This window comes from Mesocricetus auratus, unplaced genomic scaffold (assembly GCF_017639785.1).
Source record: "Mesocricetus auratus isolate SY011 unplaced genomic scaffold, BCM_Maur_2.0 Super-Scaffold_100004, whole genome shotgun sequence".
Classification (NCBI taxonomy): domain Eukaryota; kingdom Metazoa; phylum Chordata; class Mammalia; order Rodentia; family Cricetidae; genus Mesocricetus; species Mesocricetus auratus.
The window spans coordinates 44,773,953-44,791,770 of record NW_024429189.1 but is presented as its reverse complement, the minus strand read 5'-3'; the positions used below and the strand labels follow the sequence as shown (position 1 = coordinate 44,791,770).

Genomic DNA, 17,818 nt, shown 5'->3' with positions numbered 1-17,818 from the left:
GGGCAATATGATGCTTATCCACTGGCAGGAGAACACTCCCAGGAACTCTGCTCCTCCTCGGGGTAGCTCATCGGCTAGGTTCATTTCACACATCATGTAACTCATCCAAGTGCTTTTAAAAAAAAAAAACCTCAAGAAAGTCAGAGATTTGTTTCAAATTATTTCAGGACAAGTTCATCCTGAAGTTCAAAATTAGTCATGCCCTTGGGCTGTTGATCAACACCATGATGAGTAGATTTGAACCTGTGGATTCACGGAGTCCTTTTGTGAAAGGTCAGACAGACGATCAAACATCTTGAATGTTACTGAGTAAAGCACAGGCCCAGTGACTGGCCGTGTGATTCCTCGATGGCCCTGAAAGAAGCCTAATTTCTACCATCTATAAATACCCTGTTATTCTGCAAATTCTGAAAAAAGTTATTAAAAATCCCAATCAAATATTATCAATTCATGAATTGCAAGCCCCCTTGGCTAGAGAAAATAATAGGTTATTGCAACTTAATTTCGAAATGAGTACACAGTGTTCAACTTGTAATTTAAATTTTTACCTTTAATTTACGGACCGTTCAATCTACCATCTTAACAGTAATTTTAATGAGGTTTTACTCCCCCCCTGAGGTATACGGTAATGTCTAAATGTTTTTACTGGACTGTTGGGAGTGAGGTGATATTTCCTCTTCTTGAATGGAGAGATTAGTGTGAGAATACGTATTTGGATGCTTTGAGCCTTAATTAACATTTTACCTGTATTGTTTTTTCAGAATTCTGAGAGAGATAACCTGTATTGTTCTTTCAGAATCCTGGGAGAGACATGTGTTAGCAAAAATAGGTATCAAGTTTCTCACAAAGCTATTTTTTTCCCTTAATAGTGAAAAAAGGCTGCTTTGCAGTTTTCTGAAATAAATATGCTCTGAAGAGATCCATGTACTTGTTATTTATAAAATGTCGGTTTTACATTCAGTCATATTGACTGAATTTAGTGGGTAAATCTCCTACATGTAGTGGCTTTATGCTTCCCATTACACGGACCACCTCCATTCTCTGGCTGTATTTTTTAATTTAAGAGAGCATGTTATAAAGTGATTTGCAGAGCAATGTGAGAACAACCATAAATGTTTCAAAAATTAGCCACACAAAAGATTTGTTCTTAGAGAAAATACCACATGGAGTTTTGAGGGAAGGCAAAGCTGATTGCTTTTCAGTCCTACACTTCCTAAGTAACGTGCCTCTCTGTCTCCAGGCTTTGCTGGAGGTGGTCAATGATCTCTTCGAAGAACAGACGGACCTGGAGAAGATTGTCAAGAAAATAATGCATCGGGCCCAAACTCTGTTGAAATGTGAACGCTGTTCGGTTTTACTTCTAGAAGACATCGAATCCCCAGTAAGTTACCCTCTGCTTTCTACGTGGAGTCAAAGACTGGGCGGAAGAAGTTTATCCGCAATTAAACTTGCCAGCAGAGTGTTCTTCCAAGAGGAAGGGAGGTTCTTCCCTTTAGATGTTTCCCTTCTCATCTTGTCCTCACCCTGGAAACTAAACCCTTTAAGTGGATGGGGACCTTAGCGTCCCCCTAGCTGCGTGTATCTAGTGGAAGACGACTCTCAGGTGTGCAATGATGCCCAGCATCACACAACTAAATTAGAGGAGAAGGCCAAGCGCAGCCCCTACACCCCCATCTTATTTGCTCAGCACAGAGCAGGCTCCTCTCCAGTGTGCCCGGACTGCAGTAAGGGCAGTGTCACTCGGCCCTCAGAGGACTCAGGGAACAAACAAAGGACCAGAGCCTGGGCAGACTTGTGAGCCGGCTTAGCTGGGCGGTGCTCTGCAGTAGGTTGGCTCCCGGGGTTTCTAAACTCCCTCACTGCTGCTTTGGGCTAGTACAAACCAACCCGGAGCAGCCCACGCAGAGAAGGAAGTGCCTGACCTCACCTCGGGGTCTCCTTGTTCTCCAAAGTAGAGAAATACAAGATCTCTGGCACAGCACATTTTGATGATTTGTGACCAGCTTCTGGGTTTGGTGCAACCCGTGGGTCTGCTTGGGAGAAATCAATCGAAAAACAAAACAAAACAAAAAATATATGGAAAATAATGGTTACCATCTATCTAAGTAAGCGCTTCAAAGCTAAGTGTCTAAAGTCCCAGCACAACTTAATACATTTGCTGAGACTTACTTCAAAGACCAAGAATTGTCTAGCTTTTAAGAGCTGTTTTAATGTCTCAGGGAGACTTTAAGGAACTTAGACTACAGGAAACTTAGAAAAGAATATAACTGCTTTCACTTTTAGGTTGTTTTCCTCAAAGAATGAGATTATGAGGTTAAAATTATGATAAGTATAATACAGTTTGTTTAGAATCTGTAGGGGCACATATGGGAAACTTGACAACATGAGTTTTAGTTCTGAGTGTTCATATAGAAATGTGTGCATAAGGGGCTGGAGAGATGAGTCAGAGGCTAGGAGCACTGGCTGCTCGTCCAGAGGTCCTGTGTTCAACTCCCAGCAACCACATGGTGGCTCACAACCATCTATAATGACATTTGGTGCCCTCTTTTGGCATGCAGGCATACATGCAGGCAGAACACTGTATAAATAAATAAATCTTTAAAAAAAGAAATATAAGCAAGTATGAATTAACCATAAAGTTTATTAAAGGGCAGCAAAGAGGGACACTGAGTGGAATTCTGCCTGAAAATCTATATAGAGGCACTTGAAACAGATTAACTCTTTTTTTTTAAGCTAAACAAGGAGCAAAAGGGAAAAGCTTTGTATAATGGTGTTTGATGAAGCCCCTGCTCACAGTCCTACCTAATTACACAGACACCCTGGAAATAATTTCAGGGGAGGAATTATATCACACTTAGGAAGAAATGGCTAAAATCTGGGCTTTTAGGCTCCCAAATGGAGCTTAGAATTGTGTAGTTGTTATTCTAAAACGTTAAAAGCAGGGAAGAAGAAAATGTTTGGTCAGTAGCGAACTTCTCTTGAAAGAACAGAGCCAGAGTTTTATCCGCAGGACTCACACAAAAAGCCAGGGCTCTGTGCTTGCATTTGTAATCTCAGCACTGGGAGGCAGACAGGTGGAGCCTAGGGACACTGACCAGCCAGCCTATTGGCAAGCTCCAGGCCAGTGAGAAATCCTGTCTCGAAAAAAGTAGAAACAGTATTTGATATTATCCTTTACCCCCCACACATGCTCGTGCATGTACACACACACATGCATATACACTCAAACATGTGAACACACATGCATACCCACACACAAGCAAACAACAATACTAGCAAACTGCTACAACTTTTCATTTGGAAGATCCAGGGTTTTCTAATCTAAAGGCTAAATGAATCATAACTAAACACGCAACTAAAAGCAAGAGATTAGAAAAATAGCAGATGAAGCCCTAGGATGTCCCACTCTCGAGTCAATCAAACTGGGGAGAGCAGTATGCATGCTTTAGTGGATCCTCACATTGTCCCCATGCTCAGGCCTTCCTCAGGTTGTCGCCTGGCTCAGATCGTCCTCACACTAGTCCCAGGCTCAGACCTTCCTCAGGCTGCCCCATACTTAAGTATCCATACACTGGTGTTAGTGCAGGGGCAGCAGAAACGATGGAAAAACATTCCTCGGGCATATAGTAAGGGAAGAGCAGAGGCGATGCTGGTGTTAGTGGAAGTCAAGGGACAGTGAGTGCCATATAGGCTTCCTAAAGACTCTGAGAAGCACAGCAAATAAATGTAGCTCCCCATGCCCGGTAGACGCTAACAGATAGAAGCCAATCACAGGAAGAAGGCTACTGACCAGGCTGGAGGATGACGTACTGCATCCTAGACTATGGGACTAGGAGGACTGTGCTGAGGCCAGTGAAGTGTCACACCCCTTAGCAAGGAAGAAATCTAGAGCAACTGTTCCTCTCCAGAAAACCCAGGAGGTGGCAGGTCACATGCTAACGTTTTCATATCTGAGGAGTTTAATGAAGCTACTGAGAAAACCCGACGGATGTGGCTGGACTTAACTGTGGCATTCTCTTCTGTCTTCTGTCAACATAAGCAGAACGGAGGCTCAAGGAGATATTTAGTTGAGTTATAGACAAAAGTAAGTTGCTTTTTGTACAATTGTATCTGTGGCCTTGGAGGTTTGTGATCAATACACAATATCCATTCCTTAGTTAATGATTCATCTTATATTTGACTCACCTAGGCAACAAAGGAAACTTTTTTTTTATTCTCCAGATTTATTTTGGTAAAAAAAAATCAGATATAACCTTTCAAAAATTACATTAATGTTTAACATGCATTCAAATAAATTTCTTTTTTTTCCAGTTATAATTTAGATAAGAAACGAGGTTGCTTCACAAGTCAGTTCCAGGTCCCTCTCCCATTCCCTCCCCTCCTCCCGTGCCCTCCCCCCAACCCCCCCTGTTATCCCCTCATTCCCCCAGGGAGGGTGAGGCCCTCCATGGGGGTGTCCATAGTGTGTCATTTCATATAGGGCAGGGCCTAGACCCTTCCCCAAGAGTTCAGGGTGAGAGTGCACCTCACATTGTTCTATGGGAGTCCAGAGTCCGTGTGTATACTTGGGATGGGTACTGATCTGCTGCCCAAGGCTCAATAGGTTCCCTAGGCCTCCTCACTGACACCCAAATTCAGGGGGTATTGATCCAAAACAGCAAAGGACCCAATTAAAAAGTAGGCTGCAGAACTAAATAGAGAGTTTTCAATAGAGGAGTCTAAAATGGCTGAGAGGCACTTGAGAAAGTGCTCAACATCCTTAGCCATCCGGGAAATGCAAATCAAAACAACTCTGAGATACCATCTCACTCCTGTCAGAATGGCTAAAATCAAAAACACCGATGACAATTTATGCTGGAGAGGATGTGGTGAAAGGGGAACACTCCTCCATTGCTGGTGGGAGTGCCAACTGGTTCAGCCACTTTGGAAATCAGTATGGAGATTCCTCAGAAAAATGGGAATAAACCTACCACAAGACCCAGCAACTCCACTCTTAGGCATATATCCAAAAGATGCCCATTCATACAACAAAGATGTCTGTTCCACTATGTTCATAGCAGCTTTATTTGTAATAGCCAAAGGAAACTTTTATAGACAGGGTTGGAGAATGATGGGTTAGTCTGTAGGTGCTGGCAATTTGAAAAAACACAAGTTTTTTTTTAAGGTTCACTTAAGGTCAATTCAGGAAGGAACCGATACATTGCTAAAGCAGGTCTAAGAAGCAGTTGAGCAGACAGAATAAGATTTGGGGGGTTTACGGAGTTTGGTACGCACACTGTGGGCTGAGGTTGTCTTTGGCATTGGAGAGAAATCACTTACATCTCTGTGAAAGAGGAGGCCACTTCACCAAGGCTGTGCCCCTTCAGCAGCAGCAACCAGTGAGCACAATTGAGCTCATTTCCTGAATAAGGAGCGGACAGTTTTTTTCTACAATTCCTTAGGTTTTTCCAAGTGTCTCTGGTGCAGTTCTACAACTCTGCCACTAGGGCATGAAAGCAGTCATAGACAATAAATTAGAACGTACATGGCTGTGTGCCAACAAAACTTGATTGACAAAAATAAGTGGGATTCAGACTTGGCTTGAATATGATATATTTCTGTCTTAGAAAGTCCCCCAAATTAGTGAAAAAATAGCATAAAATAAAGAGTATAGGATGTCTGCAAAGATGCCATATAAAGAATGGGAAAGCCAAAGGCTAGACACAGAGCACATCCCAGAAACATTGACAAAGAGTTTTTCATGAGATGGAATTAAAGATAATATAATCTCTCTGGGAAGATAAGTGTTCAAAAAAGAGCTACAGAGAGCAAGAAACATGTGAGAAGGAAGAGTGAGAGTGGGGGGGAGGAGAGGAGAGAAAGGAGGGGGATAGAGGAAGGGAGAGAACAGGGGAGGGGGAGAAATAGAGGGGAGGGGAGCAGGAGGGGGAGGAGGAGGAGACAGGCGGCCACTCCATTGGTAGAGTTTGAAAGAAGAAAACGTGAAATCATACAGAAATGGATATTACATTTTTAGAAAGCAAGAAAGAAAATAAAAGACAGCTCTAAATGCTTTAAGGAGCATGAAGAACAAAATTGAAAATGAAATGGAATAAAGTGAATTATAAAAAAGAGATAATGATAAGAATGGAATCATAATGAAAGTTCAAAATAAGGATAATTCGATGTCTCTGGGGACAGCACAATGAATGGAACAGGAAAAGGCTCTCAGAATTATAACTCTAGGACATTTTATTGAAATAAAGTCAAAGCTGGATTTACAGATGGAAAGTCAGTACTCACTGCTCAGCATTGAAATACATTTGATGCTAATGGAACTTGGAGATAGAAAAAAAGTAAAATCTTTGGGCATCTAGGCAAAAACTCATGACACTTTGGAAAAAACTTCATTCTGATGTTAGATTTCTTAGTCACATTCCTCTGTGATAGAAGTCAATGGAAGAATATCTAACCAAACCTCGGAGGAGGGGGGTGGCCCTATAATGTAAATCTAGGCAAATTCATATTCAATTATTTAATCACAGGTGTTAGATGCTTTCAAATATGCAAGGAGGAGTGTAGGAAGCCTAGTTCCAAGGGCCTGGAAAACATAGCAATGGATGGGAGATACGAGGATAAGTAAGTCCAGCGTTTAGTGCTGAGGGTCTTTGAATATGCAACTAAGGCTGAACACTAATGCCTATACTTACAGGAACAAATGTAAGCCTCATACTATCAGCTGTGGCAATGGTTCTGGTTCCCGTACTTGGGAGACATGGCAACAGGCCACGAGCTGGCTAGATACGCAGACACACACTGTACTGGGGGATTGTGTCCTTTTTGTGCTTTGAGTGTGAAATGTCTCACATGCTTGAACACTCAGCTCTCTGCTAGTGGCACTGTTTGAGAAGGCTGAGGAACCTTCCGGAAGCACAGCCTTTCTGGAGGAAGTTGGTTCCTGGAAGCTGGTCTTTGTAATTCTGCCCACTTCCTGTTCACCCTTGGCTTCCTAACTGTGAATGCAATGCAACCTGTTGGCCTCGCTCTCTCCTGCCGCCATGCCTTCTCTGCTTACTGCCGGCTCTTCCCCACCAAACTTAAAGCCCAAAGAAACTTTTCCCCCTGTGGTGTTGCTTCTTGTCAGGTACTGTTAGTACAGTTCTTTCTCTAGTGCGTGGTATTAAGCCTAGAATTTGTCTGGGGAGAGATGCTACTGTGTCATCTCTCAAATGTGTTCCCTGCAAATCAATTCTGAGAAGTGATCTTGGTAAAGTAAGGCCAGTGACTCACAGTCTTGACACCTACGAGACTGAGCACCCCAGGCTCATAGGCAGATAGCTTCTCAACGGGCACCTCTGGTTTTGCATGTTATTTGTAATTTTAATGTGTCATGTAAATTAGTGTCCCTTTTTGATTTGTGCTTTAACGCTTTGTTATAAAATCTTTGCTTTCAGTTTACAGAGGTGATACATACACGTACACCACATCACACACACACACACACACACACACACACACTCATGGTTTTTTTTTTTTATATCTATCTGGTATTGATTGGTTTCGAGGCTGACTCTTGGTAGGTAGCCCAGGTAGGCCTCACATTTATGATCCTCCTGTCTTAACTGCCCCATAGAATTGATTTTCTTGTCCTTTCTTTTCTTCTTTCTTTCCTTTTGGTGGTAAGTGTAAAGTTAGAACTCTCTCCCTCACACCCATGTGCACATGCTTGTGTGTATAAAACTTTGTCTTGGAACTATTTCCCCCTACTTTATAGGTTAACCTGTATAATAGTAGCTACCTTAAACTGCCGGGCACTGTTTCTGGGCTTGCTGTTTTGTTTTGGGGCTATTTGTCTGTCTCTACAACAAAAGCACAGTCTTGGTTTCTATAATTTTACAACAGTTTGGTGTTAGATAGGGTAAGTTTTCTATGTTGGTCACCTCACTGTATCCCAGGAGAGGAAGAGGAAACTCCTCTTTACACACTTACTCTTTGTCACAGAGGAAAGTCTCCCCTTAAAGGCGGCTTTAGAGTCTGCAGTTATGGTGTTTGGGCATTCAGGTGCAAACTGGTTCAGTTACCAAAAATAGAAATGATGAATGTCTTTCTGGATGGTCTCATGCCAGAATTACTATCTCATGGTCTTTTGCTTCTCTTGTGTTTCAGTTGGTTGATTTTAAGTGAATTTGTCAATGGCTTTTTCTATTAGAAAACAAAGCAAAACCCTTAGCTGGACACTGCTGTCAACATCAGGAAACATTTGTCTTTTGACGTGAATAGTGGACTTAATGATATTCCATCCCGGGAACTGTCTAAGTGATTCCTGTCACTTCTCTTAGCTCCTTCTAGCTCACACACTTAGTATTGTCTCTGTGTCTTTCAGAGCCTGGGCGAGGGAAATGAGTGTAGAAATTTCGGTCTGAGGTCCTCAGGCACCATCTCAGCTTTGCCATTTCCCATTCTCTCTGTTCTGATCTTCCTGATGGCTGGCAGCTAATTCCTCGTCCAGCGTGTTAGCGGGTACTTCTTGGCTAAGCCTGAGACTCGGGGCTGTTCTCAGGGGCTCATTTCCTAAATGAAGCAGAGCAGTCAAGCATGCTGGGTTTCTGAGTGAGTCCTAACTTCTCGGCCTTTGTGTGCATAAACACTCAGTGATGCCAATGACTGGTTGATATTCCCATGTCCTACTTCTGAGGGGAAGTGGCTGGTGATGAGTGTGGCTCAATTGTTCTGAACCTACCTGTGATCCCACTCCTTCCTAAGTGGATTATAAATACTTCTTGCGGCTTCCTTTTCCATCACCTTCTTTCCATTCCTCTTTCTCTTTAACTTTCCTTCTATGAAGGAGCCAACTTAAGTTATGCCTTACTTTTTTTCCAAGTATTCTTTTAGAGTGCAAAATGGAAGTTTTTTTTAATTCTCTGATAATCACCTAAATGAACATTTTCCATATACACGCACACATATTCAATCTCTATTATTAATAAACCACATTATATATTTATATGTTCTTTTTGATTAGGAATCAGGTATGCATTTGTTTGAGCTATAAGCCACTTTAACTCACTAAGTTAATAATTATATATTAATATATTAACCCAGATCACACATTGGTCATTACTGAGCTTACATCTTTGCTGGCCATCTCTGCCATATCCTGCCTCAAGTTTCTCCTATCTCTAGATTTTTCTATAGCATTTAGTAAAATCATCATGTCGTAGCTCATGTTGCAAACCACAGAGCCATTTCTAGGCTTTTCCTCATCTTCTGTATTCGTACTTCACCACGTTCTGTTGTGTCTGTATTCAAACATCATTTCTACTTCTTCCTGATGCTTCTTTTGCTGTCTTTACTAATCTCTCACATGAGCCTGTCTCCTGATTCCTACCTTTGCTTGTAAACTAGGGATGCTCTTCAACCAATTATTAATATGGTTCCTTCCTATCTTTCTGAACATGCACCTGCTTTTCCTGAGTGTCATTTAATTTTTGTAGTTGTCTGTTGCCTAGACAATACTGTTCATACACTCACCTTCAAGGCTTACCACTTCTGTTTCCAGGGTAACTTTTGGTTTTCCTCTCTGGCGCCAGACTTGTTCTGGTCCTTTTTGCATATCTACTCACCTTCCTGTGATCAGTCAGTCTCTGTCTATATTTTCTATTTGTGCATATAGGGTCTCTGGGGGGGGGGAAGTGCGTTGAACAATGAAGGAGGTGACTGTTCAGGCTATTGCAAAAGAGAGGATGCTCATCAATGAGAAGGACTATTCAGGCTACTGCAAGAGGGAGGATGCTCATCAATGAGGAGGACTGTTCAGGCTACTGCAAGAGGGAGGATGCTCATCAATGAGGACCTTTTCAAAGAAAAGGAAATGTGCTAGAATTTTAGAGAACTATGGGCACAGCTGTGTTACGTAAAGAGAGCTTCATGGGAGCCATGAGGTGGGGGACCAGTGTTATTTCAGAGCACAGATGGGCAGGAAGGTCTTCTGAGCATAGCCATTCCTGGAACACCGATAGGGATTTCTTTATCAGTGCTGTTTGGGGCTTAGGACTTGGATAAATATAGGACTGTCCACACTGACTGCTCTCTGCCGTCACACTTCCAACATCTATTGTTGGTTTACTTTCTAGCTCACACAGTATAGCACTTGGGCCATTTTGTCCTCTGGCTTCTAGTTGAGTCTCACTCACTGGGATATCAGCACAAAACTTGAGAAACAGGGGTGTTACTGTCCCCTTGTGACTCAGTTGTAGAGGTGACTGGATTCTTCTGCAGTCCTTCCCTGTAATTTCCACTCCTCAAGGAAACCCACAGTGCCACTTCCCTTTTCCTGTTCTCTCAGTGTTGTCTCGTGTTCAGGAGCATGAACTGCTCTCAGAGTTGCAGTCACCGAGTACTTCCCCATTCCTCATTGTTTACCTTTACAAGACACGCACTCCCAGAAGTAGCCTCTCTATTGGAATCCATTTCATTAAACTGCTTTGGCTTATTCAGTATCTACTTACTGCCAGAATAGAGTGTTCTTCTAGTGCCCCTGCTGGAGAACTTCCTCTCTGCCTGACTTAGAGCAGTCCACTCACTTGCTGGGACTTAGGTCCCAGGATGATGTGGTCACTGTCCTGCACGCTAGGGTCGCCTTTGAGCATCTATCAAGATATAACTGGGCATCTGTGAATTGCTTCCTGTCTTGTACTGTGCTATATTGTGAGTTACTCAAGGATGGGGCATTTATATCCCTTCATATTTCCCAAGCCCATCACAGTGCCCGGAGCACTAAGTATTTGACAACTGCCGATTGAATAAATGTATGACATGCTAATTAACATAAGGGAAGAATTTGTGAAGGGAGAGTAGTGGATGATCATTTAAGATAGTCTTTAGCCTTTTTGAGCAGCCCTCTTAGGAAAAATAAAGATGAAGAGAAAATTTAAATTGATGATTACTTAGTACTAATTTTCTTTTTGGCGACAGCAATATCTACTTGAGTATAGTTTTGTTTTTGAGGGTTGTTTTTAAGTGAAAAGAACGGAGAGGAACCAGACTAACTACTCCTTGATAAATATCCAAATTAAAAAGACTTCTCTCCATGGAGCTTTTCCAAAGAACAAGCAGGGGGTAGCTTGTTTACTTCATTTGGCACCTACAGTTTCCCCCAGGGTGCAGTCACCAGGCTGATCAGCAGCAAGAGGGACTGCAAACCACTTGTTCGCTGGCGTTCACTGCTCTAGAAGCCATTTCTGCTTCTTCCCTTAGAACTCTCTTTATTTGCGTACACAAGTGTATATGTCCTTAATCTATGTTCATTGCATACTCATAATAAAATCGGAATTGAGTTTTGTGCAGCACATTTTATGAAATAAATAAAACTAAGATTCAGAATTGGCTCAAATCATGAATACAATGTGAATTCTGTTCTCTTTACCTTATAATTTCATCTGTTGCTTTTTGGTTATGATTTCTACAGCTGTGGGTATTTTATCACAAACAAGTATTTATTAGAGTGGATTTCAGTTTCTCTCTATCTTTCTCTCTCTCTCTCTCTCTCTCTCTCTCTCTCTCTCTCTCTCTCTCTCTCTCTCTCTCTCTCTCTCTCCTCCCTCTCTCCCTCCCTCCCTCATCCCAATTCTGTTTCTAGGATCTGTCTTTGTTGCCCAGGCTGGTCTAGATCTTCAGCCTTAGTCTTCTTAGTGCTGGGATCACAGATGGTGTCATCAGCCATGCCCAGCTAAATTCATTATACTTTGTGTAGATTCATTTTAAAGCATAAAGACATGAACTGGCTATTAGAGGTGCTTGTGAAAGTGAAAGAAGGCACTGTTATTATCCCAGGATGGCATGCTTAATTAAAAGAGTGGTTATTCTGTGACAACCAGGACATGTGTGTGTCCCCAAGTGTATTTCCTGCTGTTCACCTTAATACCTAAAAATTCTTTCATTATAATGTTACTTTAGAAGATTATAACTCCAGGAATTCTCCTTTCTGAATTATAGATCAATCACATCTATTTATCATTAATAATTTATCACTAGCCCTTAACAACTGACCTGGTCCACAGAAGGCTCTAGACCAAAGATTGGCAAATTTATTTTCTGTAAAGGTTTACCCAGTAAATAGTTGGGAATTCATGGATGATATAGTATCATTTGTAATGATTCGGTAGAAAATGAACACGGCTCTGTTTTAATAAAAATTAATTTATAAAAGCAGGTAGTGATAAGAATTTGACCTATTGGCTCTGCTCAGGGTGTGTTTCTTTGACTGGCCCCTTTTCCCTACAGCCATGGGTTCCTGAATACATGGCTTCAAACTTAGATTTGTGACAGCAGTAGTCTAGAATGCACCAGAAACCTTCAAAGTCAGACTGCCTGGCTCCAAAGCAACTTCACACACATTATGGGCCCCAGGCTGATGCCGTGATGCCTCTCTGACCTTGATTGGCTTCCAGTCTCACTACTGAACTTACTTATTACTCTCTTGATGGAACTCAGGTCTGCGGCTCCTTTATTCTTATATTGTTTGCCACTAGCTGTAGGTTATTAATTGTTCCTCATTCTTACCATGCCTGGTTCCTAACCCTACCCCTAAATAATTCTCTTCTACACAACCTAGTGGTCCATACAGGGATTTCACCAAGTATTTCACTTATGAAAACATTTTATCCAAATATTTCATATATCCACATATTTTTGTCTATATATTTTTCAAGCTTAAATACTTCATCTTCTTTCTAATCCTTCTTAGTTCAATACCAAAAGATCTTAAATTTTTGGAGAGGCGCGGATGGTACCACATGCTTATAGTCTTAGTTTAGGGAGCTGAAGCAGGTGGATTGAGAGATTGAAGACAGACTGTATTACAGATGGAATTCTTTCTCAAAACAACGGTGATAACAAATAAACACAAGCATCTATGGTTTTTAAAATGTAAAAATGTAAGTGAACGAATATTGCGAGTGTTTTCTATATATGTAATGGCATGAGAGGCTTTCCAAGGAAAAAGAGAAAACAAAACAAAATCAACAAATTCAAATCTGAAGTATGTTGCATAAAGTTAAAACAGCACCAATAGCTTTTCTTTGAGCTGCTAAAGAACCTAAGGGGAAAAACTATAGATTAATTCCCTCCATCTAGAAGAAGGAGTCACATTTGGGCATCAAAAAGAATTCTGATCCTGGGCTTTAAAGTTTAAATTACTTTATTGAGAGAGAAAGGGGGGAGGAAGGGAGAAAGAGGTGGGAGATGAACATGAACATAAGAATTGGCCCATGAGATTATGCATGTACATTCTAGTCTCATGCATAATGTCTGCATTATGTATTATACACGCATGTAGAGGCCAGGGGACAATGTGAGCTTTTATACCTCAAATGTCACCCACCTTGTTTTCAGAGACAGTGCCAGGGTCTCTCATTGACTTGGGACTCAACAAATAGGCTAAGCTGGCTGGTCAGTGACTGTAGGGAATCTGCTTGTCTCTGTCTCCACAGCACTGGAGTTTCTAGCATGGGTCGCCTCACACAATAGCTTTATTTCATACGCTGGTGAATCGAACACAGGTCTTTTTATGTGTGTGGCAAGCACTTTGCCTCCTGAACTATGACCCTAGCCCTAAATTGTTTTTTTATAAATCTTAAACTTTTTGGTTTGTTTATTGAGACAGGGTTTCTCTTTGTAGCTTTGGAGCCTGTCCTGGAACTTGCTCTGCATACCAGGCTGGACTTGAATTCACAGAGATCCACCTGCCTCTGCCTCCCAAGTGATGGGATTAAAGGCGTGCATCACCACCCCTTTTAAAAATAATTTATCTATTTGTATTTTATGTACCTTGGTATTTTACTGATGTGAAAGTGTCAGATCCCCTAGGATGGTAGTTATAGACAGTTATTAGCTGCCATGTGAGTGCTGGGAATTGAACCCAGGTCCCCTGAAAGAGTAGCCAGTGCTCTTAACTGCTGAATCATCTCTCCAGCTCTCCAGACCCTCTTTTTTTTCTTTTTAGACAAGTTTTCTCTATTATGCAGCTCTGGCTGTCCTAGAATGTACTATGTAGACAAAGATGACCTTGGACTCACAGATATCTGCCTTCCTTTGCCTCTTGAGTGCTGGGATTAAAGGCATGTGCCTCCATGTCTGGCCCATTATATTTTATTTTACCATGGCTTCATGGGCTAGTTTACTGTAGGGTACATGAACTTGGAAGATGTATATCCATGCATTTCTCTTTATTCCTGAAACATATATTTTTAACAGCAAACAATGGAAATAATACCAAGTATTTTGAATCTGTTTCCCTTTTATTTTGCTTTTGTTTTTAGGGTCTGATGTAGTTCAGGCTGGCCTCAGACTCCCTAAATGACTTCCGACTCTAGAACAAGCTTGAGCTTATCCCCTCCTCAATTCCCAAGTGTTGGGATTACAGGCATGTGTCCATGTATAGTATATGCAAAGCTAGAGACTCAATCTAGGGCTTTATGCTAGGCAAGTTGTCTACCAATGAAACTGCATCTCCATCCTTATATTTGGTCTTATTTTTTCCAGCAAAGTGTTTGTTTGTTTGTTTGGGGGTGTCTGTTTGTTTTAATTTTAGTAGCTTCAAATATTCATCATTCACATTTTAAGAATTAAATACTCTGAAGTCCTATCAAGAGGTTTTTGTATGTCTTATATTATTGGTGATTCTAAACCTATGCGTCTATATCTTAAATTTTCCTATTCTATCTTATAAAAAGCTTCCAGATGGAAAATACATTTTTAAAGGGTCTTTATTCTCCTGACATTTCTCAGGATTGATTTTTTAAAGTGTAAAACCAGAAGTGCAGTTATTTTCCCCCCACGGAACACTTATTTGAGGAGTCAAGGAAAATCAAGCCCCCTACAGTAAGCTCCGGGAACCCAGTGGCATTTATCTTAATTGTTTCTGCACTTGAAGTTCCATAGCTCCAATGCCTGTCATACTGTTTGACACATGCAGGAACTCAGTGCACATTTATTGTGTCAGAGGACAATTTTCAAAAAGTTAGAAACATGACTTTGGGGACTGGAGAGATGGCTCAGTGGTTAAGAGTATGTACGCCTCTTACAGAGGACCTGAGTTTGTTTCCTAGGACCCATATCAAGCTTCTCACAGCTACCTGTAACTGGGAATCCATGGCTCTGGCCTCCTTGGGCACCTGCATTCTCATGTACATACCTACACACACACACACACACACACACACACACACACACACACACAAACACACTCGTTTAAAAAAGAATAAATATTTTTAAAGGATAAAAACCTAACTTTACAAAAATGTAAAGTAAGCATGTAGAAAAAAATTGATTTCGTTAATGAAGTAACAGAAGGTTGACGAAACTAGTTCTAAAGCAGAGACTATGCTGGATTTTATGTCATCTTGACACAAGTCAGGGTCATCTGGAAAGAGGGAGTCTCAACTGAGAAAAGCCTCCATAAGATTGGCCCTGGGCAGATGGTGTTGAGATATATAAGAAAGCAGACTGAGCAAGCCAAGAAGAGCAAGCCAGTCAGTAGCACTCTGCTGTAGCCTCTGCCTCAGTTCCTGTGTCCAGGTTTGTGCCTTGAGTTCCTGCCCTGATTTCCCTCATAGATGGAGTGTGACCTAAGCGCTATAAACTGGAATAAAGCCTTTCGTCTCCATGTGACTTTGGAGCATGGAATTTTATCACAGCAACCGAACCCCTAAGACAAGCATTGAAAGAATACTGGCCCAAATGGCTGTATTAAACAGATTTTTTAAAATGATACTGTCATCCAGAACAATATAGTTGGAATTACTGGGCTTTGATTTTTTTTGCATGGCAATGATATGCTTTTCTTCTTGCATGAACTACATTTACACATGCCTCGTTGAGTAATAAAATGGCAGGATTAAGCCTAGAGCATGAGTTTTTAAGGAGGAAGAACTTAACTTATTTAGAACTTATTTAGGCAAAATAATGGAGAGAAATGACAAATAATAAAATATCAAGATTGCAAGCCCAGGTACCAAACAGATTGGTAAAGTGATATTGGCATTGTCTGGTATAGAAGAAGGTAAGCACAAGATGTGGATTAGACCTTTCTTCTTTCATCTTGGCACCTCACCACTTAAAATGGCTCTTTAATCCTCAATTAATGTAATGATCGTTACAGAGATGAAAGCTGTTACTGCGTCATGTTAAACTGTGGGAAGCTTTAATTGACCCGGATTTACCTTTCTCTGTGTGACACAGGTGGTGAAGTTCACCAAATCCTTTGAACTGATGTCCCCAAAGTGCAGTGCTGATGCTGACAACAGGTAAGGCTCATGGGCTCCTGCTGGTCTATTGATCTTTGGTCCTCGGTGATTGCTGTGTTTGATAATTCTTTGAGGATGGAGTTGCTCTTTCTCTGTGTCATCAAGGGCAGCCATTTATCACTCATTTGAACTTCAGAGCTTAAATAAAACCTATTGCTGGACAATGAATGTGCAGGATACATCTCCTTTGCCAAAGTTTTAAAACAAGAATGCCTGGTGGTGCTAGCCTCTTAGCCTCGCTGCTTGGGAGGATGAGTCAGGAAAACCCCACGTTCAGGGCACACCGTGCCTGTGGAGTAAGACCAAGGCCAGCTTGGGAAACTTAGTGGGATCTTGTCTCAAAACAAATACTGAGAAGAGGGCTGAGTGTCTAACTCAGTAGTAGAGAGCTTGTTGGAGTGTGCATGAATTCTCTGGGTTCACTGCCAGTACCACAAAAATAGAAGAGACTAAAATTTAACACTTGTGATGGGGTTATAATCTTGCCTGCTCTCTCCTGAACTTTATAATAGTTTGAGACTTAAAAACAAGCTAATCTCAGAATTGCTTTTGCCAGCCGTGTGGAATAGCAGTTGTGGAAGCCTGTTTTCTTCAACCACTGGTTGTGTGTGTGTGTGTGTGTGTGTGTGTGTGTGTGTGTGGTGTATGTATGTGTGTTTCCACACTAAGCATTTGCACCAAACATCTAACATTGAAACTCTAAGTGAGTAACGTTCATTTTTAAAAATATTCCCTAATTATTCAGAAAATACAACTTTCTGCTTTATTCTGGCCCTTTTATTCTTTTTTTCTTGCTCATATTTATTTCTTTATATATCTGTCTATTTATTTACTTATTAGTTTTTTGAGACAGGCTCTCTCTGTGTACTCCCGGCTGTCTTGGAACGCACTTTGTAGACCAGGCTGTCCTCAAACTCACTGAGATCCACCTGCCTCTGCCTCCCCAGTGCTGGGATTAAAGGCATGTCCACTTGCTCATCTTTGAGGCTATAACCATAAAAGTGAGGGTCAGGAACGATCAGTGAGTACCCCTTAGCTTTGTACTTCTAGAAATAATAGCTGGGCTACTGCAAAAGTTGATTCTCTTAACTTTGGTAACCTCTAGAGGAAAGGCTAAGAAGTGATAAAAATAAGCAAAATGCAAAGATTTAGAGAAAGACAATGTGAGGATGTCACTGCTGCTACCGCCACCAGTCTTAATAGTACAAGCCTCTTCCATTCATTAAGTGCCAAGTGTGCTGATGAGAGTGTTTCACATACCCTGAGAGACAGAGAGAAAATCGAGGGTTGACAGTGTCCTAGCTGGCCTTAACTGTCAAGTTGGTACAGCCCAGAAGCACCTGAAAAAGGAATCTCAGCTGAGTGGTTGTCTTCATCGGGTTGGTTGTGGACATGTCTGTGAAAGACTGTGTTGTTTGTCTACATTGATGTAGGAGGGCCCAGATCACTGTAGTGGCTCCACCCCCTAGGCACGTGGTCCAAAGCTATATAAGAATGCTAGCTAAGCATAAGCAAGTGAGGAAGCCAGAGACTGG

At 41.5% G+C, this 17,818-nt stretch overlaps 1 protein-coding gene across 1 annotated transcript in view; it reads left to right on the top strand.

Moving 5' to 3' along the window:
* Positions 1-17,818, top strand: part of Pde11a (phosphodiesterase 11A) — a 365,214-nt gene that overhangs the window by 129,953 nt on the left and 217,443 nt on the right. Inside the window, exons 4-5 of the mRNA XM_040745629.1 lie at positions 1,241-1,381; positions 16,219-16,283. Of these exons, the coding sequence (XP_040601563.1) occupies positions 1,241-1,381; positions 16,219-16,283 (206 nt within the window). The remainder of the gene's footprint in view (positions 1-1,240; positions 1,382-16,218; positions 16,284-17,818) is intronic.